At 30.7% G+C, this 22,534-nt stretch overlaps 1 protein-coding gene across 4 annotated transcripts in view; it reads left to right on the top strand.

Moving 5' to 3' along the window:
• The window catches only part of LOC133194081 (integrin alpha-4-like), a 40,801-nt gene extending 19,258 nt beyond the window's left edge, over window positions 1–21,543 (top strand). For 2 of the 4 annotated variants that reach the window (XM_061330035.1, XM_061330034.1), the window contains exons 16-22: window positions 37–491; window positions 712–877; window positions 1,557–1,703; window positions 3,430–3,552; window positions 11,219–11,320; window positions 13,493–13,618; window positions 13,892–16,632. In XM_061330035.1, the coding sequence (XP_061186019.1) occupies window positions 37–491; window positions 712–877; window positions 1,557–1,703; window positions 3,430–3,552; window positions 11,219–11,320; window positions 13,493–13,618; window positions 13,892–14,539 (1,767 nt within the window). In that variant the 3' untranslated portion in view covers window positions 14,540–16,632. Of the gene's footprint in view, window positions 1–36; window positions 492–711; window positions 878–1,556; window positions 1,704–3,429; window positions 3,553–11,218; window positions 11,321–13,492; window positions 13,619–13,891; window positions 16,633–21,309 lie in introns of those variants that run through there. The other 2 variants (XM_061330036.1, XM_061330037.1) reach the window with 2 other exon arrangements.
• The last annotated feature ends 991 nt before the right edge of the window (window positions 21,544–22,534 follow it).

Genomic DNA, 22,534 nt, shown 5'->3' on the forward strand with positions numbered 1-22,534 from the left:
ACCCTTTAATTTATATCAACTTTTGATTATTTTAAGTATGAACTGGCAAGAGATGGTTGTGGGAGTGACAACATCTGTCAATCGGATGTAAAACTTATGGTCCAAGCATCAGACAGCATCGTAACGGGACCCCAGGCCGAATACATGATTGACATCACTGTTAGTAACAATGGAGAGCCCTCGTACAACACTGAAGTCTTCTTTAATTTCCATGCTAACATGACCCTCTCAGAAACAATCACTAAAAACCTCCCCATAAGCTGCTCCCCAGACATTGGAACGGTGCAGTGTTCCCTCAATAAGCAGAAGATGGCAAGAGGTGAAATTTTCAGTTTTGGTATCAAACTGGACAGTAGTAAAGTCCTGCCGTTAATTAACTCATTTTATTTGAGTGTTGAGGTGAAGTCGGACAGTAACGACCTCAGTACACAGGACAATGTTTACAGAAAATCAGTGGATTTAATTACAAAAGTGGACGCCAGCTATAATCTGTAAGTATCCTTCTCGTCTTATTAATTGTGATTCAAACACCTCTGTCAATTTTACAAAAGCAGAAACTTACACTTTCAGTTTTGTAATTATCTTACATAATGGAGGAAAGAAAATGACATGACCATTTGTAGACAAATTTGTTTTTAAAGTTGATCATTTTTCCAATCAAAGAAAATGTCACTATTTTGTACCTGATTTTGATGTTTTGATTTATTAAAGGGCCGCTAACCCTGAGGTTTATATAACTAAAGTAGCCCCAGAAAAACCCACTATAGAAGTATACCACAGTGTACAGATTGTAAATACTGGACCTAGCAATCTACTGGACACATTGACCTTTAACGTTAAATACCCACAGTCCAGCCAAGTTAAACCAACTAAAATCGTAAGTTGCCAAATAATAAATACTGGATCTAAAAGTATAGACTTTTGTCAACTGTCTTTAAGCAGATACATGTAAAAATATCAAGTTTTTAACAGCAGCTGCTTTTCAAGACAAGTCTCAAACAAAGATTTACATTGTATTGAACTTTGATAGTTACTGCATCTATTTGGGTAATTCAAGTGTAAATGCACTTTGTTTACTCTTCAATACATGTATCTGGGATAGCATTTCCTAAGTTTTTGTTACTCGTGTGCAATCTCTTTGACATGTATTGTCAAATATGTTCAAAACCATATATATGTATTTTTTGAGAATTTAAAATTCACACAATAGACTTCACCTTAATTGAAATATGGACAATTTTGCAATTAGCAGTGTAATAATTTAGGAAAATTTGATAAACTGTTTATCTCATACAGTATTTTAAGATAGCTACCACAGTAAGTAACTTTGCAGAGTTGTGAATAACAAAGCTTCCATATTATAATATCTTGAATTTAGTCATTGATGTTATAAGTGCACTTCAACACTAATGTCAAATAAAAGATATAAATATTTTGCTTTTTTTGTGATCCTATAATTAAAAAAAAATATTAAATACGTAATACAAACTTTAGGTGTTTTTAAATTTAAAAAAAAAAAAATGCCATATCAAATAGTGTGTTTGATCTTTGTGTAGGTTCTAAATGTTTCCTCTGCGACTGACGACACACTGATAAGATGCGAAAATCTTCGGTTACAACCAGAGGGATTGACGAATCTGACCTACAGAGCATTCACCATTCCCATTGATGAAGCGGGAAATTCAAAATCAGGCACCAACTTCGTAAGTGTCATTCTTATTTTAGAAGAAAAAGAAATCATTCGATTTATGATTGTTTTCAGTTTTCAGCATTATTTCTGAATTCTTATTTTACATGTATTTTCTGCTGTTTTAAAACAAGATTATTCTTGGGACATACATGTAACACTGCAATAATATAAACAAAAATGCTGAGGCGCGTTTGGTCATATGACTGGGACAGCATGGCATTGCAGATAATATACAAAACATGCCAACCTCAATCCAGTTTTAAATGTTAAATGTATTTGTCATTCCAATTAAAGAATAGATGAACTAAAAGACATATGTAAGAGAGCGAGAACCATTAATTTATCTTCCATTAATAAAAAATATGACATTTCCGAGGCATGTGTATTGTATTTAAATGTACCATACAATAAATAGATACGTACGATCAACAGTAGATATAAATTGATATCGTTGTCATTTCTACTCTTAATGTATATAAAGTCCACAACAATAAACTATTTCATCTGCATTTTGTTAGGATTTGTTCATCGACATTCAACATATTGTTTACATGTTTATGTTATGTTTGTCCCAGAAATCCCGTGAGATTTGTACATTATCCGACTTTTTCACAAAAGAGCGCACTAAGAAGTATAACTCAACAGAAGTGGAAATAGAACGTATTGGCATTAGAAATTGCTTTTTTCCCTTCTAAATTTAGATGCTTAAATTTATTAGTGTATTCTTCACAGGCACACAAAGTGTGCAGCTGATGCAAAAATTAAGGAATGATAATTGATATTCTAAACTACAGTGTTCCAAGGAATGTGTGTGTTGCCTGGTTTATAGCATCATCAAAGACTAAAATAAATCTAAGGGTGGTCAACTGTTTATTTGCTACTACATGTAGCAATATAGTTCAGGCATTTACCTGCAAAGAAAAAACATCTATGAATAATAAGACCAATAGAGTAGCATTTTTTTTCATATAAAATCTGACAATCAAATAGAAATATGATTCCCCAACCTTCAAAGCTAGAATGAAGAATGAAATTGAAATTATTTTTTTATATCATTAATACCTGTTAAAACTAGCTATCCTCCAAAAGAGATTTCATTATGTCTTGACTGCAGTTGTCATTCTACAATGATCCTTTGGGTACGTATATACTAATCTCAATGTGTTTTCATAATATTTTAAACTTAAGTTGTTGTGGTATTTGTATAGCATACAGTTTCAAAGTACAGTGTCATGAGGTCATAAACATGTGATACAACTGCAAATGCCAAATTAAACACTGCCTCTTTGAACAGACACAAGTTCAATCAACCATCCTGAGTAGTTTTGCAAAAGTAGGTCAAAGATCAAGGTCAAGTGGACTGTAACACTGGTATTTTCCATAATGTTTTAAGGCAAACAGTGCATATGGTGACAAGCATAGAATTAATTCTAAAATGTCAAATATATGCTGTATATCAGCACAATTGATAATTTTGAAAAGTAGGTCAAAGGTCAAATTTAAGGGTCAGGAGGTTGGTAACCATGGTATATTTTACAAAAGTCAAAGTGCCAAGCAATATATCAAATCCATACCTCTTACAGTTCTTAGAGACAGTCAGATAGACAGACGAACAGATGTTGGGTAAAGTGATCTCCAAGTGACACTCTGCTCTGCAAGCATCACAATAATTTTAAGATGGACTTTTTATGGGTAGAAACATGAGTTGTATAAAATTTTGTTTTTAAAAATATTTTCAGGATTGTAGTGGAGCAGGGACATGCTCTAGGCTAGAATGTGACATTGGGACCTTTATGTATGATAGCTTCATATCAGTGGATTTTTCTTTTGAGGTCGTCCAAAACTTGTACAATATAATAAATGTAAGTATATGCTACAATTAATCATGATGATAGAGTGTTGGTTTCCTTGCAGTGCTTAAAGCTGTAAATATTTTTATGCTTATTTGCAAGGAAAAATGATAAATGGTTTCAATAACATGTAAGCTTTTACTCTTAATAGCTTTACACTCTCTGAATATTAGCCAGTTCTATTCTCACACTATTGTGTATGACAATGCCCATTTCAAGTAACTAGCCAAATAGAATGACCAGACTTTACATTGATTTAGATATTTGTATCATACATTGGGAAAAAAACTACAAAATGAATAAATGTTTATCATATAGAAACAAAACAAATTTGTTCAGATACATTGTATTGACCATATGATTTTTTGGCAGTATGCTTACCATTTCAAATATTTGTTCATCATTACATATGACTTCATTACATAATTTTTACATCATAAATTTTGCATCAGTACATTTGAAACCATGCATTGGACATCATTACATTAGTTTCTTCATTATATATTTAACAACATTACGTTTTACATCATTACATTTGACAACACATATGACATCATTACATTTTACATCTTTGTGTATCACGTCACATTATACATGACTACATTGACTCATATGTTGAACACATAGAATTTCATATCTCAAACACAGGATAAAACTATGCCATTCAGTCAGAAAGGTTTGCAAAGGTGGATGAATGACAGGGCTAATTTTTAGCATTTTAATTTTTAAGCATTATCATTCTTTAAAAAAACAATCCCTTACCCTAGCTGTTTTAAAGTTTCAACTTTTTATTTTTGAATTGGTTTGGCTTTTGTATTGAATTAGTGAATTGTAATAAAATGTCAGTGCTTTGTATGTCTAATCATGGTCATGTCTTTGACCAACTTTTCTTGTTTGATAGGGGATTGAGGTGAGATTTATCTAAATATATAAATGTGTTGTGTTTTTAATTGCTCTTTGTGATTGTAATAATTTTTCCCATTTAGTTTTTAATTAACATCCCATGGGTAAAGAAACATAACAATATAGTTATTTAACTCTGTAAACTAGAGAGAACTCAAAAAACACAGCTATCTCTGTATACCTGTTTTAGTGAAAAGTTTATTAGTGAGAACATATAATAATCATATGAAAAATCACACTGTCCTATATTTTACACTTGTTCATGCTGACAAACTTCTCATGGCTGAGACATCAATTGATTCATTATTTACAACAAGAACAGGTGCAGTTTAGTATTCCTGCTTATATGTTTCTAAGGATTAGTATGATTGTTATTACAAGTTGAAAAAGAAAGATAACTCAATTATGCACATGAAAAAATATCATTTGCTTTTTTTTTTCAAGAAAACCTCGACAGGATTTATTATACAAATGAATTCTCCTTAATATTTCTTTTTAGATGACAAAATATTTGCATGTGAATTTTCATACAGACCCTGAAACGTGTTACTACCCCAAAAAAGCGTGTGACTTTCGTGCGCTTTTCGTTTCGTGCAAACCGTGTAGCGTTTCGTGTAAACCGTGCAGCGTTTCGTGCAAACCATGTAGCGTTTCGTGTAAACCGTGCAGCGTTTCGTGTAAGCTCCAAAGCGTTTCGTGCAAACCGTGTAGCGAGCGTGCGAGAAGCGTGTGAGAAACGTGCGACTTTCGTGTAAGAACCGTGTGTGAAACGTGCGACTTTCGTGCAAGAATCGTGTGAGAAACGTGTAGGATTCATTCGGAAGTCTTCTTATTTTAAAGATGGCTATTGATGGATCAACATGTCATTCTGTGTTGTTTGTGACTAATATTATTCGGATATATCATACCAGTGGTATTTTAAGAGTGAAATAATACGGAAACAACAAAATAAAATTACTCGGTAATGTATTACATATTTGTTTGATTTTCTTTCTTTTTTTTTTATTTCAATAAAGATGGACAGAAAATGTGTTAAAAGTAATTAATTATATGCACATAAATTTTAAGGTATTTGATTCAATACATTTTTTAAGGGAGCAATACTGAACATTTTTTAAAAGAAAATTCATTAGAAATCCGGTCTTGTCCTTTTCATTCATTTATTCGAATCTCTTCAACATTCTACAAATTATGGGATGTGGGATTACAAAAACATATCGGTGATTCATACAAAATAATAGATAAATATGGCAGGCGTGAAAAATAAAATGCAAAATTTAGTGTGTTGCTATAAATGTGAAATATTGGAATTCTAGGCCGGGGAGCACAGTTAATTTATTTTCTTTATAAAAGAACATAATTTTCTTATATTACAAGATTGTGATGCAAATTATTTTGGAACGATGAGTCATTTATAGTTTTTTTATGCAAAAAATTGGTTTATTAATAATAGTCATATAAATGAATTGTAATTCACAAGCATCGACAAATACAGGGTTAAATATTTCCGGGAGGGGGGGGGGGTGATCAAATGAAAATACTGAGTTTTTGTTGTTAACAAGTTTTATTAATGATTTTCTTTTTTAAAATAATCTAATGCTTTTATGCTTTTTTCGGGGTGCGCCCGATGCACCCCTTAAAAATATTGTAATTTTCTTTACACTTTCAACACTTTTCTTACGACTGTGATCAAGGTCATTTACAACAGCAATCACGGCTTCCGCGTGCCGGGACTGAAAACTTGTTCTCCAAGTATCTCTTGTCAATCATAGATAAGATGACAACCGACAATAACGATTGATTTTTAATTTGTGAATTAAACGGTTTTATTAGTATGTAATGGGTATAGATAAATACCCGTGGATTTTATTTCATAAATTTATCCGATTGTCTGTAAACAGTGAATTAATTTGCCAGTGCATTCGTAAATAAAATAAATCCTGAATAGTCGTACATGTATATTAGTTGTTTTATTAATCACGCTGTTCTAGAGCATATTTTTTTTTTAGTTTTTAGGACATTGGACATGTATACATATATATTGAATGGTAGCGGTGATTATTGATTACATAAATTACTGATTTTTTTTTTGTTTTTTTTTTGTCTAGACGCGGTTTGAAATGAAGGATTTTAAAAGGTGGTGGGTATAATATTGTTTTTATTTGATAAACCAATGCCTCAAAAGAGAACTAAATAATTACAATACTTATCCCCCGGCTTTTCTACCATAAAAAATTTAAAAGATTAAATAAAGTTTAACTCTGTAATGAAACGATATATTTACCATTTACCATTTTGAATAAAGTGCATTTAATGAATTACATGTATCGGGTTCCGCTACAGATATGGATATCCTTTTTTTTTCTTAGAACGGGCACTTGTTTCTATAATATTTTTCCCCCTATGGTATACTTACTGAAACAAGTGCCCGTTATATTTAGTCATGTACAGATTTGAAGATACAACAGTAAGATCTCCGTAATCTAACCCCCCCCCTTTTCCTGCACAATGTTCCTGTTAGATGCAGTTTATATATTACCTTTGCAAATTATTAACAGAACCTAATTTTATCAAATGAAATTATTTTTTTTTTTACTAAATCAAAAAATGTATAAATCAATCAATAATTAAAAAGGGAAAAGAAAATCAATCCGTTTACAGAAATCATACGCAATTGAATCATTTTTTTTTCAAATCAATAACTGAGTTTATTTGTTAGTAATAAAAAGACTATTTAATATCAAACTATAATTGGAAAAACATTAAATGCTGTGAAAGATTATGAATTACAAATATGATATTTTTTTTAGTGCGTAATTTAGAGTCTAGTAAAAAAAGCTTTGTACACAGACGATAATAAGTATTTCACCGGGCGGGTCACATACTCACTGACAACTACATGTATGTATTAATTACAACTGAACATTGAGTATTTTATCTGTTAATATAGTACTGGTGTAGCGAGTTTTAATTTAAACTTAATCTGAATGATTGCAATTCTTAACTAATCTTTGATTAATCCGTAATAGTTGAAATAAAGTCCGAGAGATTCCGAATAGAAAATCCAGATCGAGGCCAAAGCGTGCGAGAATCGTGTACAAAGCGTGTGAGAAACGTGTACAAAGCGTTTCGTGCAGGCTTTCGTGTAAACCGTGCAGCCTTTCGTGCAAAGCGTTTCGTGTAAACCGTGTAGTGTTTCGTGCAAACCGTGTAGCGTTTCGTGTAAACCGTGCAGCGTTTCGTGCAAACCGTGTAGCGAGCGTGTACCGTTCGTGCAGCGTGCGTGTGGGGTAGTAGCACGTTTCAGGGTCTGTATGAATATGGTAAAATTTTCAATTAATTTTGTCCAAAAAGAAAAACTGAGCATGCAAAGTTTCTTTTTCCTATGTTTAATGTTTCCTCTCTTGATTAAAGCCTTTCCTGGATTTTCTTGAGAAGTTGATTTCTTCTCTGTGGTCCAAGGACGCAATTTTAATTTTCCCCTTAAATTTGTTAATTACATTTTTAAAATTAAAAGATATACAAACACAAATAACCATCCATTTTACTCATAAATAGAGGTAATTTTCCATTCAGAGGATGTGAATTTATATTTCAACCAAAATGTAACATAAATGTGCTTTGTTTCCTTAGAATTATGTTATAGATTCCTCTTGTGAAGTAAGTAAATGAAGAGATATGTATTAAATCATCATAATTTTGATACTATACTCAAAAATAAGTTCTTTTGAATTTCTGCAATATTCCTGTAAATCTCGTATCCAAATATACTTTTCAATCTGAATACCATTATAAATAAACCAAGTTAAATGCTTGGTACATGTTTGATTTCAGTCACCACACAATAATTTAACTCCATCTGTAATGGGCAATGAAAAAAAAAATCTTGTTAAGTTCATATCCTATATTCTGTGTTGACCAGTAGACCTTTTCACAAAAAATCTTAAGTTTTTGCATAGGATTTTAACTTAAGAATCTCTTACGACAAATCTTAAGTGCGTTTCACAAACGCATTCGTAGCAGATTGAACTTAAGATTTTACTTACGACAGATTTCATCCCTAGCAACGACTTCAATATGTTTTATTATCTTTAAATCAATGGGTGAAAATAAAAATAAAACTTAGTTTTCAACATATGTCAGCATAACAAACATTACTGACTACAAATATCGAATGCAATCGTTTGTGAAGCAGGGAAGTTTAAAATCTGACGTCACAATCACAAGTCTGACGTAAAAGTAGGTCATACGAAAATCTTAAGTGAAACTTAAATCATAAATATTTTGTAGTGTATTTCATTTAATTTTTCGACATTGATTGTGATAAGAATATAAAATATTAATGGAAGTTTCTTAAAAAAGTTCAATTTAATGTGTATTTTGGTTTTTGTGGTTATATTTTTACAATTAAATCTGTTTTAAAATACTTAAGAGAGGGTTGGGGCTCTCGTAAAGTTACGACCGGTTTTGCACTTAAGAATTTCTTAAGAATTTTTGTGAAAATTAACGATTTTTATCATAAGTTTTCACTTAAGATAAAAATATGTCGTAAGATTTTTTGTGAAAAGATCCACAGCTCTCAAAAGTAAAATATATCACTGTAACAATATATAATATAAAAATCTGATAAATAAAAATTGATGTACTGCAGTAATAAAAAAGATTTGAAGTATTACTATGAATATTTTAAGATATATTTTGCATTGGTAGAAGAAAATTGTTCTTTGCATTGCTTATTGAATATGTTTATACACCTGCATTTATAAAATAATCCTCGTTTATTTGTTTAAATATTTATTCTGTAAATTAACATTATTTGTTAGGAGAGTGTTTCACATTTTTTTTCTAGTTAATATTTAAAGGAAAAAGTTAAATGAAGCACCCCTTTTTGAAGGGGGATGGAAGTATTTTTTTTTATTATCTGCCTCAGCAGCGGCCGGTCTATTTGTGGTTGTGTTTGAAAGTGTACGCGGGGAAATCAGACGTTATTTCTCTATTAGTTCAGTAAAATAATTCTTTAGTGATAACGTATAAAATCATGAGTGAAATATTTTGAAAATTTGCTTTAAAATAAGTCTTAATTGTAACAGTTGTTATTATATTTCAATTTCATTTCTCTTCAGAAAATATTAATTTAAGATTATAAAAGAAGAGTTTACAATAGGTACTCCCCAACCAAGGAGTGTGTAAGATATATACGCAAATCATTATGATTTTCCAGATAATAATTAAGTGGTAAAAGTGCATGATGAATAAAAATTAAAAAGTTGTTCAACAAGTAAAAATTGTTTTGAATGTGCTACAGCTGCGAATGACACAAGGATTTTTTCTACATTTTCACTGCGCCGTGCAGCATAGCCTACTCTGCAGAAATCATAGGCATCATCACATGACAAAGATCCAGGGTATCAGCATGTGGTTCATCTTGCGATCTGAATATAAATAAGCCTACGTCTTGTTGACAAGAAATTCTTATCATTTATCACTGCCTTTATTAAATCTATGAATCAATTTTGATGAACAAATGTACTAAAATTTCTATTTATTACTGGTAATTTTATTTTTCTTTAAAACAGTCTGAAATAAAAACTATCCCTCTTTCAGCTTCGAATATCTTGTGCTTTCCTTGAATGAAAGTACTTTTTGAAATGCTTAATTTTTTTTGCGGCTGATTTGATGCTTTGCATCAATTTTATTTGTCTTGCTTGTCTCTCTGTTTTTTTCCCCCCATCATTCTAGGTTTTGGTCAGTGGCAAATGGAAAACAATACTTAATACTTCACATTCTAATTAATAGGAATAAATTTTTATGAAATTATGCCTGAAAGTCTAATGTTGTAACGTTTTTAATAAATATATGTTGTAGTATGGAATGCCTTTTGATAGTACATCCCGCTACCATGGCAGTATATAATCTCTCTGATAATATTGATAACAGAACACATATATCGCTTCTTAAGTGGACCAAAATTTTACAAGGAATTTAAGGAAAGTTGTCTCCAAGGATGACTTGCAAAATTCATGTAACCTTTGTTGTTACAGATATATGCTTTATATGACTTAAGTTATACATGTATAAATAAACTTTTTTTTTTAGACAAATAGCCTTAATTAAAGCATATTTTACCCATAAAGTATTCTAATAGTGTCCACCAAAGATTCTTTGAACATGAAACAATGTGACTAAGAATAAAATTGCTATCTTTAATATGTATGCCAGATTTGTCATAAAATACCAATTTGAAAGTTTTTTTTCCTATTTCCTATTATTTTTAGAGACTCAAAATTCCATTTCTTTGTTTGATATATTTGTTTTATCTTATAACTTTGATTTAAAAAGTCTGTGGGAAACTTTTATAGTTGCTCTGAAGTATATGTATTGTATCAGTAGGATCAGAAATTGTGGATTACTGTATTTATAGAACATTGTATATGATATTATTTGTTGTTATGGGGTTACAATATTGTATTTACAGAATCAGATATTCTAGGTTAATTGCTATAGAATTACAGTATTATATTTACAGGATCTGATATTACTTGTTGATGTGGATTTACAATATTGTACATGTATATACAGGATCTGATTTTTATTGTTTTGGAGTTACAGTATTGTGCATGTATTTACAGGATCAGACATTTTTGGTTGCTGTAGAAATACAATATGATATATTACATGATGATTTGATATTATTTTTTGTTATGGAGTTACAATATTATAATAATAACAGCCAGACATTCTAGTTTGCTACAGGAATACATTATTTTATTAACAGGATCAAACAGGGAATGTTATACCAGATGTTCCCATTGTTACTACATTTCTACCACAGACGAATAACCCCGCAGTCAATTTACAGGGGCAAGGAGGTGGCTTGGTATGTATGGAATGGTAGAAAACTGGTTGTGTTAGATAAAGGACTTCCAATTCTCTACCAGAATTTTTTTTGTTCATTTAGAAAAAGTGTTGCTTAATTCATTTAACTGCTTTTGTCCAACACCATGCTGCTTCATAATTTTATTTTGCTGTGTCAAGGATATAAACTTAGATGTTTTATCTCGATATAATAAATTTAATTTAATAATAAAAAAAAACACACACACACTGAGAAGAGTCGTGGATCTTGGAACTTTGGATTATAGCAAAAGTGATATGAATCATTTACAAATTTAAACTATTTTAGATCCCTAATTGCACAGTGAGTATCTAAAAGTATAGTGTCACATATCCTCATCTTAATGATTTTAATGTAAAATTATGAAAGAAAATGAATTTTACAAAGTACCCCTAATTTAATAAACTTTTATTTCATAAATTTACTCTCAAATATGTCTTTTTTTATTTCATGTTATTTCTATGTATTGAAATATAGAAAGTGAATGAATAATTTTTAAAAAAATTTAAAGTGTAACATCATGCATATATGTTTATGTTGTATTACTCTAATTTATCTTTAACATCGAAGAACAATGATCATATGACAATGCGAAATTGCAAATTGTTACTGTAAGAATAGAAAATTATAAATGTAGCTACAATGTTTCTGTTAACAAAGATAACTGAAGTGAGATACTCAGTGCTTAATTTTTATGAAATAGAAAGCTAATGATTCTGTGCATTTGTAAAGCTTTAATCTTTTAGGAAAGAAAAAATTTTTCTCTCCACAATGTCTTCAGATTTATTTTTATTTCTTTTTAAAAATCTTTCTGAAAATAATTTGAAAGGCTAATTTCTTTTTTAGAATGAGACTTGCGTAGTAAGTAGTATTAGGGAAATTCCATATCTTAAACTAGAGAGTTTTAATGTAAATACTAGTATGTAAATACGCACGTGATCAGCCATCTGTACTCTCATAATTCCAAGAAGGATGCATTTTGTGTTTATTCTTATAATTGCATTTCATTAATAATTCTTATGACAGAGAATTGCATATATAATTACATGTAGTACACATTAATATGTATAAATTGTAAATATGTATGGAAATTCAGATAAATGAAAATTAAATCTGCATGAACCACTGTCAAATTAATGTTTCGATATCCTATTTTTTTTTCAAAACCATTTGTGAAAGTTTAACTTTTCTCCTTAACTAATTTCTGTTCTTCATTTAACATTACAAAAAGGAAGATTGAATTGAGGAATGCCAGTGGGAGATGAGCATCAAATCTACAACGTTAAAATTACCTGGTCTTGCAATAAATATTTTCATTTTTTAATATGGTAGTGGCAAAATTAAGATCATAGTTGAAAATGGTACCCAAAAGTTCTATATCATAGCTGACTTTTTATATTGATATGGCTATTTGCGTACAGAAATGTAAAAGACTATGAAATTTTATTTTGAAAGTCTCTCATAAATTACACAATCCTTTTGGTTAGACATACCCGCACATAAACCATCGTAATATTGTATTCAAATAAAATGTGCAATCCATTTTGTTGATCTTGATGAAATTCAATAACGATAATTAACTTTTTTTTAAATTTGTCTTTTGGCTTTTCAATATCTAGAAAATCTGATGGTTTTCAACCTTATAATCATGACACATATACGTATGTACATAATTATGTGTATTGCAATGTGAGTATAATTGTTGCTTTTTGGAATCACATAATCAAAAAGATTATCAACCATTGTTATGCCCCACCATGAATATGGCCAAGGATATAGTGTTTATCATTTCCGTCTTTCCATCCTTTTGTCAGTCCTTCTGTCACAATTTGCATTTAGCTCAGTTTCAAAGAAACTTATCAAGGTATTTATATGTATGCTGATACATATTGTTGAGGGCTATTCAATTGCATCAACCTTTTTTGACCTTGACCTTTCCTATGACCTTGACCTCACTTTTAAGAAATTTGTGTTTAGCTCAGTTTCAACGAAACTATGCAAGATATTTTTATCAAATCTTATACATATTGTTGAGAGGTATTCAACTATAGCACTCACTAAAATGTGTCAGCAAAATATGTTTAAATTACTGTACTCTTTTATTTGATAAGTAAGAGTGATGGCCAAAATTTAATGTATTCTTTTATTTGGTAGGTGAGAGTGGTGACTAAAATTCTGCCCAGTAAACCTGTTGAGGAGGACGTACCTATCTGGGCGATTGTAGTACCTATTATTATTGCTGTCATCATTTTGGGTGTTATCATCTTTGTTCTGTGGAAGGTAAGATAAAATTTTAAAATTACAAATGTTTTAATAATGTTATTATAAATTTTGTCATAACATAACCAACAAAAGAGTCTTGAAAATTCCTCTTTTTCGATTTCATTACAGGAATTTGCGATTTGCTATAGCTTTAAATGCAGCAAATCAAAAATTTTTGTTTTGTGTATGAACTAAAATGTAGAGCATTAATTAACACTGTTAAATGCTATTTTGTTAATGTTTGCTGTACTCATGTTTAACTAATTATTGTCGTGGTCACTTTTATTGTAGAAAGGATTCTTTAAGAGAAAATACAAAGTTCAAATGGAAGAGCGGAAAGCAGGCAAAGGAAAACCGGAGGAAGAAGATGATTTTGACAATCTACATCAAGCAACTTTTGTTACAGTGAATGATGAAGCAAATGATGAAAAGCCAATAATGTCAACTTTTGTATCTCCACCAGAGGAGGAAGAGAAAGAAAAAGAGAAGGAGAAGGAGGAAGAGGAGGAGCCTAGTTTTGAAATAAATAAAGGTGAAGAACCAGATTGGGGTGGGTTAGATAAGCTAATGGAAGATTTGGATCTTAAGGCAGGTCGTGATTTAGGGTCTGGTCCAGTGGTAGAAGCCCCCACTAGTAAACCATCAGATATCCCAGTGAGTCCTGTGGTTAAACCTACTGGCATGGACTATGATGATATAGAGGATGATGATGATGAAAAAGTGACTGAAGGCACTAGTTTAATTTCTAAGGAAGAGCCTTCAAGTCAGAGAGATGAAGAAGCCAAGACTGAGGAAGACATTCCTGACTATGCTAAAATAGATAAATCTAGAAAAACTTCTCAAAAAGAACCACTTTTAGGAGATTCAGCTAAATCTGAGGATAGTGAAATCCCTGATTATGCTGTAGTTAATAAAACCAAGAAAAAAGAAGACTCCTGAAAAAAAATTGACACATTGTAAATTACATACAAATTTTTTTTATATATGTTTACAAATGGTTGTCGTCTACAAAGTAAGGTGTGCTGATCAATGTTGTGGAAATGCTTTAACATATCAAGTGCCATGTAAAAATTGACAGCTTTATGTATGTGACAGATAGATATTTAGGACTGACAGTTTGACTCTTGGGTTCACTGTAGGCATCATTAAGATGGTAATGCTGAAGATGCTGACAATAATTTTTGAGTTTTTTTTTTTTTACAGAATGACAGTTCCTAGGAAAGGTTTTCGTTATTCTACAATCGTTTACATTGCATGCATAACCCTGAAAAGTATCAGACTGCTGTTATAGTCTTCTAGTAATTTTGAGTTAATTCATTTTTGTTTTGTTTAACTTTTTCTTATGTTAAAGATAATTTTAGTAACAGTGTTCATTGATATCACAGACATGGCGGCAGATCCAGAATCAAAGGAAGTATCAGAACCAGAATCCAGGTCAGGATGACCTTAATTTATACATCAGCATACTCAGTCTCTTTTCTCTGGGCTTTATTGGTTGTGAATGATCAATTACTGCACGATTTTACTATATATATGATGTTGCTTAATTGTTATTTAGTCAACACCTATGTCTTTGTCCTACATGATTGCTATTCTTGAATCATAGGAGAAAAAAAATTGATTAAAGTCAACCTTGTAGTAAATGTTCTTTCACAATGCTCTTGGAAAAGTCTTCTCAATTTTTGCGCAGGCAGTTTCTTTTTGCAAACTTCATTTGGTTCTTTTTAGCACTTTCCTTTCAGTGTCATGTGAAATAATTCCAAGACTTTAAAATTTTTGTGGTTTAAAAATATACCTATCAAAAACAGCAGTCCATGCAGGTGATGTTTGGAATGAAATGTGATGACGCAATGTATGTTAGTTATTCTGTAAGCTTTACTAATCGTTCGACTACTGCAGCATACATTCACGGACATTACTGGTCCACATCTTCGTGTATAATGTATCTTAGTATAAGTTGAAGTAATGTCAAATGCATGACAGTGTATATTATTTGTTTGAAATGGTTTTGCTACTAACCCGTCTTCAGAGGGGTTTAAATAAGAGGCATTTCTTATTCTATCAATGGCTTTCGAATTACAGATCTGTGGTATTAGTACGTGTAACATATTTTAGCTGTGACTATTTCATGTCTTTTGTTTTGTTTTAAGATATAGTTTTCTTGAGAGATTATTATAGAGTTGCAGTCTCTTACAAAAATATAAATAATTAACACAGTACTAAAACAAGAGCATTTAGAGGATGAGAAAGAGTAATTTATAGCTATAAAATTGAGTATATTATTATTCTTATAAAATTAAATTTATAAATTACGACTTATATGTTTTGAACTATAGTAATATAATCGTCCGTATAGCTGTAACAAAAATATTTAATATGTAAGGAAAGTTGACTATCTCTCTTTAGAATTGTTCCATTCTACCTTACAGAAATGTATCTTAAGGACTTTAAGACTTAGCTGGAAAAAGGGCAAATTATTTCAATTACGTCGGTCAGGTTGAGTCTTTTGCAATTATATCCTTCATAGGCTTGCTCAAAATAATGATTATTCAAAATGTTATTAAATATTTGTTACGTAAATCGTCAAACAGGCCTAGTAAGGGTTGTGCGGGACAGTGTACTTTGTATTTACAGATATCAATACTGCTTTATTTATCGCTGTATTTAACATTTCTTTTGCCATAATAATTGTATTCTTCATTCCAGCCTTTCTTTTGTATCTGTAATTGTGAATGACTATAGCTTTGTTTGAAACACATTTGTTTGTATATGGATATGAAACATTGCTATGTCTTGTAATGGGATATATTTGTGTAAATGTGTAAAGAAATACAGTATGAAGTATTGAGTAATTAGATATTTATGTAGTAATATACACTTTTAAATTCTTAAGTAATTTCTAAGGAATGTATAAGGTTGTGTATGATTTGAGTGTAATGTAGATAAATGAAATCCGAAGGATGTATGTATATCACTGCCGTATTTCTCATGCTTTATATTCATTTCAGAAACATAAACAGTTGTAAACTATTTGTTCGTTTTTCCGACTTTCAATTGTATTTTATTTAATCATATCGGAGACGGGACGTCCCTCTACTGATGGAAATGTATTGACAAATGGAGGTAAAATTGAAAATTTAGCACACTTAGTGGACAATACAGGGAAACATTTGAGGAAAATAATTGTTAAAGGGGGCTGGGTGGTCAATAAAGTATACCCAACAGATAAGCCTAAAATATGAAAATTCATATGACTTTTTAGCCATGAACTTTGTTACAGCTTTAATGTTTTATGAAATATGGAGATAACGAACAGTATTCAAGTTCAAAATTCATTTGAAGCAATGCAAATCGGGATCAGTGCAAATACGGACCTCTAAAACATCAGAGGTGGGATCAGGTGCCATGGAGGAGTAAGCATCCCCTGGGATTAGGTGCCATTTCCTATTTTTACTCATAGCTCTTCTTTACAAGAAGATTTAAATAGACTAAAAATGGCCATGAACATTCAGCCCTATTAAGGTCCATAGACCCTCTGAAAAACGAGGTAATTTTAACGGGCAAAAGTGACCTTTTTCCTTCATAAAATTGGAAAGTTAAAACCATTTCTGTCACATTTTGTGTCTTAAGGTATATTAATTTAAAATGAGGAACATTTTACTTAACTTGGAGGTTCGATCCTGAGCTTTTGAGCAGATTTTTCTCTGGACCTTTATTTCTAAAACTCTGCATCATATTTAAGTTCTTACATTCAATTAAGATTCAACAATGCAAATGAAACTATATTCAATGAAAAAAAAAACGCGATGAAATTCCATACAAATAGAATTAAGCCGGGAACTGTATCTTGTGGTGGAAGAATTATTAGATGAAAATGATCAGTTTTCCTTTTGAAGTATTTACGGTACTTTTAATTTTAAAATTCCTATTTTTCCGTGCTAGTTACACATGCAACATTTGTAATTTGCTCTGTGAAATGTTTTTATGCTGCTTCTGAAATATCTATTTAATTAATTTTATGAATTCTATCATCATATTGTGACAAATATATTCTAAAACTCCAGGAAAAAAATTGAGCCAATTTTAACATAAAATTAACATTTGTTATAGTAATATTCGAAAATTTACATCATAGACCCCCACTTTTGATTATCTTGTCTGAATATGTAAGATAACTTTGATCAATCTGCTGAAAGTCAGCAATAGATTAAGACTTTGAAATAATTTTCTTGTTGAATTTTTAATGCCAGAAAAATGACATTATGTGAGTGCAGAAAGGACAAGTAATTGATTATGCGAAGCAATTTGAAACTTCTATGTCGCAATTTTAATGTGTCTTTTTCAAGATAGAATGATTCTATATTTTGTCCAATGATTAATTTGGATTAAACATATTGGAGGGAAACTTCGAAGATGTGATTTATGATTAAAACACGATTTCAGTGCAAAAAGTTCATATTAAATGTACCGTAGTGCCAAAAAAGTATACTGACCTATATTTTTTTATTTTCATTTTTAATTAAGCTATGTGTGTAGATGCTAAAAATATACTTGACAAAAAATTCTCAAGACTTAAAATATTCAGGATCAAACCTTGTTAAACATAAGATTTCTTTTGGAGAAATGATTTTAAAAGGTTAAAGAAAAATGTATAAGATCAGAGGGATGATGCACATAAAATAAACTAGAGGTACTGTACATGTGAACACTGAGCTCACAAAATGATACACTCGCATCTGAGTATAATGGTAAAGTCCATTTTTGCATCGGAAATCTCAAATATCTGTCGGATCAGAACATAAGACAGGTACAATTGGACTGTGTAAGAAAGATTCATTAAAAAGTTCATTAAATTTAATTCAGTGATATTGGAGGAGTTGTGAATAAGGACTGGTATCCTCAATGGTAAAGAAAGAATAGCAGTGTCCATGTTTTGGTATTGGAAACCCCAAATATCTGTCCCATCAAGACGAAAACGAAAAATAGGAGGTGCACAATGGCAATAAGAGATGGGTACCCCAATGGTAGAAAAAGAATGGTAGTGTCCATATTTTCCTATGGGAAACCGTCAATATCTGTCAGACCAAAACGAAACATGGGAGGTGCACATGCATTTGCACTATTTAATAAAGATTCTTTAAAAGACTCAAATCTTCAGTGGCATAGGAGGACTTCTGGATAAGCATTGCGGAAGGGACGGGTTGGGGTGGGTGGCTCTAGATGATGTACTGTAAAAGTAGAATACATCGCGATGGTTTTAATTTCACTATGTTTGCGATGTAAGGATTTTCCGCGAACATTATGTCATCGTGAATATTATTGATTTATTATCAATGTTGTATTTTTATTAGGGATGTCAACGAATATTCGAACATTCGAATATTCATTCGATGAGTTGATATTCGAATATAAATTTAAGATTCGAATATTCGGTGTTTTACAGATTTCTTAAAAAGAAGTACTGTGATTAATAAATTTTGATTACCTGAAAACCTTCTTAGAATGTCTAAAAGGCGTGAAGAGTATACTTATCAAAATAAATTTAATTGATCATTGAATGAGTGTCTGATAGAATTAGTCTTTAATTACATGTAATATTGTAAAGGGTTCAATTTCAGAATAAATGTGTAAATTACTTGATTATCTCGGGTTGTACATAATCCTGAATTTTATATTCATTATCGGTCAATTAATCAATTACCAAGGAAAATTGTCTATGGAAATAATTGTTTTTATTTTTTTTAAATATTTTATCAAAGATTAATTATCATATCTCTTCTTAGGCTGATAATTGTAATTGATTACTCGTATTGAAATCTAAACAGTATACGACTATCCTGCCTTTGGTAAGACGACTGGTTCCTCAGTTTGAGCTACTATAAATTTATTAAATTATTAAATTTGTTAAAATCATTTTTTTCTACATTTAAATCAATTACATGTACTTATTTCAAACATTGACAAATATCAAATGGAATTCCTTATTGTACACCTACAAAAGCCTTCACATAATTTTACTTCCAATATAAGAATACCTACACTAAACCTTTCATGAGAGTAGGATGATACATATTTAAAATAAACCAGATTTTATTTATTTCATCGAATATACGAATTTATTCGAATTTTTCATTGAATATTCGAATATGAATTATTGACAAAATTGACATCCCTAATTTTTATATCATATCAAATACAACAACATTCCACACAGCATAAAAACTGTATTCATTTTTTTTCAAACGAGTAAAATTTTTAATCAATGACAATCATTTGGAAACACCAGGTTAATAAAACGGCTGTTTAAAGTTTCCTAAAATAGTATTAAATAGTTCACTTTAGCTTTGATTTCAAGGGATATTTTGTTTTAATTACAAATATCTAATAATGACACATTTAGTGTCCGTGAAATTAAATCCACCGGGAAATTAACCAACATTGTGAAATATTGGAATTAAAAAGACGTTTACAGTACATGTAAAGACACGAAGTACATGACGATGATCATTATATAATACAGCTCTAATGCAGCATTTATACCAATTCAACAAAACTTCGTATAATTTTCTAAAATAGATAGTAAATGTTTCTTCTCCAAGTGCTCCGCATTATTGAAATAAAAGTTAAGGGTTTTTCTGATAAAACCACGGCAATTGAGCTCGAGTGTCACGCTTAAAAAAAATCCCTTATATGCTTAATGCTTTAAGTGCCAAAAAAAAAAAAGGTGAATTTTTAACGTCTGATACGAGTGAAAGATCTCGCAATGGGCTTTAAACAACAATGAATCAATCAATCAAGACCTTTCATCCACACAAAAAGTGCCGATAGATTCAATTTATTAAAATTTATTCCTAAACCCTTCTGATTATCCTTGTACATTTGGAATGCAAGAGAATTATATTTGTATACAATTGATTTTCTTTATCGATGTACTCGAATTCTTAGTGAAATATCATATTTAATCTAAAGGACAAAATACAAAATTAAAGGTCGCATATCTAAAAATTATACATCAACTCAAAAAATGCTCGGGCAAATCGGTTTTGATTGTTTTATTTTTTTTTAATTTTAATTTAAAAAGCCATATTATTAACTATTAAAATTATTCACCTGTTATTAATACTTTCATTAAATTTAAAAACATTATCATTTACAAACAGTATGATAAACTTTTGGATATATAATGGACCCACAAATGGCGAGAAAACCATTTGTGGGACTGAAACGTCGCGCATTTTTGTTGCTAATTTGATACTGGTAACTAGACCTTTTATCATCGTCATCTACAATCCTACTTTGTTAAAGATTCATTCTGGTTCTACTTACAAATACTCTATGACTAGATATTGAGTAGATGCTTGAGTACTGTAAACCAGCTTTTATTCGCGTGCGAGAAATTTTCACGAGGTTCGCGAGAGCCTCGTCATCGCGAATATTTCTCGCCGCGAACCGGTCCTTAAAGCCTCTCTTTCTATTAACAACAGATCAAAAAAAAGGCTTGATCGCGAAAATTAATTGCCGCGAACTAGTTTACCCTCTTCGCACTCGTGAAAATATCAAAAAAGCCTGTCCCACTTGTGAAATAAATTCCATATCCAACTAAAAAACATTGAATATCCTCTATATACTCCACTGATTTACTAATTAAAGAAGAATATGCACTTGTGTACATAAATGTAAATATAATAAACAATGTTATTCTTTAACAGCAAGATAGGCACAACTGACACTGAGAAGCTTATACCAGATGACTCAGATATGAGTAATGGTTTGAGTATCCCGGATGGACAAGGAAGCACGACGGCTTAACTCGTAATATCTGAAATTTCCAAGAAAAGTTCTACGTCATAACTATATCATAACCGGACATGACGTACAGGTTTCCAATGTGATGCTGCTGCTACAGGCACGAGCTGTTGCGTTTTTTTTTTTTTTTTTTTTTTTTTTTTTTTTTTTTTTAACAACAAACTGACTGATTGCAGAATTTTTTGTTCATCTTATATATTCTTAATCGAGTTTAAGTGTTTCAATTAAAAGTTTATTTATAAAGTAAAACTCGGTTATAGCGAAGTCCTGGGGACCTGTGAATTTGATTCGCTATATCCGTAATTCGTTATATCCGTATAACGAATTCGTATAAGTTGGTATAACGAATTCGCAATATACACGTTTTCTCTCAAGTATATCTATCGAATATGTTAGGGAAGCAATTATTTCAAGACATACCTTGGGTAACTAAGGATTTATTATGCATTGAATTTTATATACAAATACTTGCCGAAAATAAAGTCAGTTCAAAGTATCAGATTTTGAGATCTATGAAAATTCGTAATAAAAGATGTAAATTTCATTATTTTTAATTTCTACAAGACTCAAAATCAGTTCGCTAAAATTTCACAAAGAATTGTTAAGAATGTTGCTTGGGACCCCCCAAAAAACTTCGCTATATCCGTGATTTCGCTATATCAATGTTCGTACTAAACGAGTTTTACTTTAGGATCGTTGAATTTAGAAAAAAAAGAGGTAACAAAATTGTATAGATAGTGAAAAGTTGTTAAGGGATGTTTAAAAAAAAAATGGTGAGTTGTTAAGGGATGTTTTGAAAGTGGCTGATATGGGCATTATTTATTCATTTTGAAATATTAGTTGAATATATATCATCATTTTTATGCTGAAGTGAGTATTTTTAATTTTTTAAATTATAAATGTAAGTTTTTGAAAAGTGTCAACATTATTTTACAGTCGTTGAACTGTGTATAAGCGTTAAATAAATATTTGCCATTGTACGCTACTGGAACTGTACATGCCACGCTTGGGTTGACCAGACGGGTTAAACTCGGCGAGTGTTTTGCATTTTGCTTTTGTTCGTTTTTTTTTAATTTCAATTCTTAATATTTTTATTTTTATGCATTTGTAGATTTCCCACATGACTGT

This window comes from Saccostrea echinata, unplaced genomic scaffold, assembly GCF_033153115.1.
Source record: "Saccostrea echinata isolate AGI-Se365-2 ecotype Australia unplaced genomic scaffold, CSIRO_AGI_Sech_v1 ptg000028l, whole genome shotgun sequence".
Taxonomy (NCBI): Eukaryota; Metazoa; Mollusca; class Bivalvia; order Ostreida; family Ostreidae; genus Saccostrea; species Saccostrea echinata.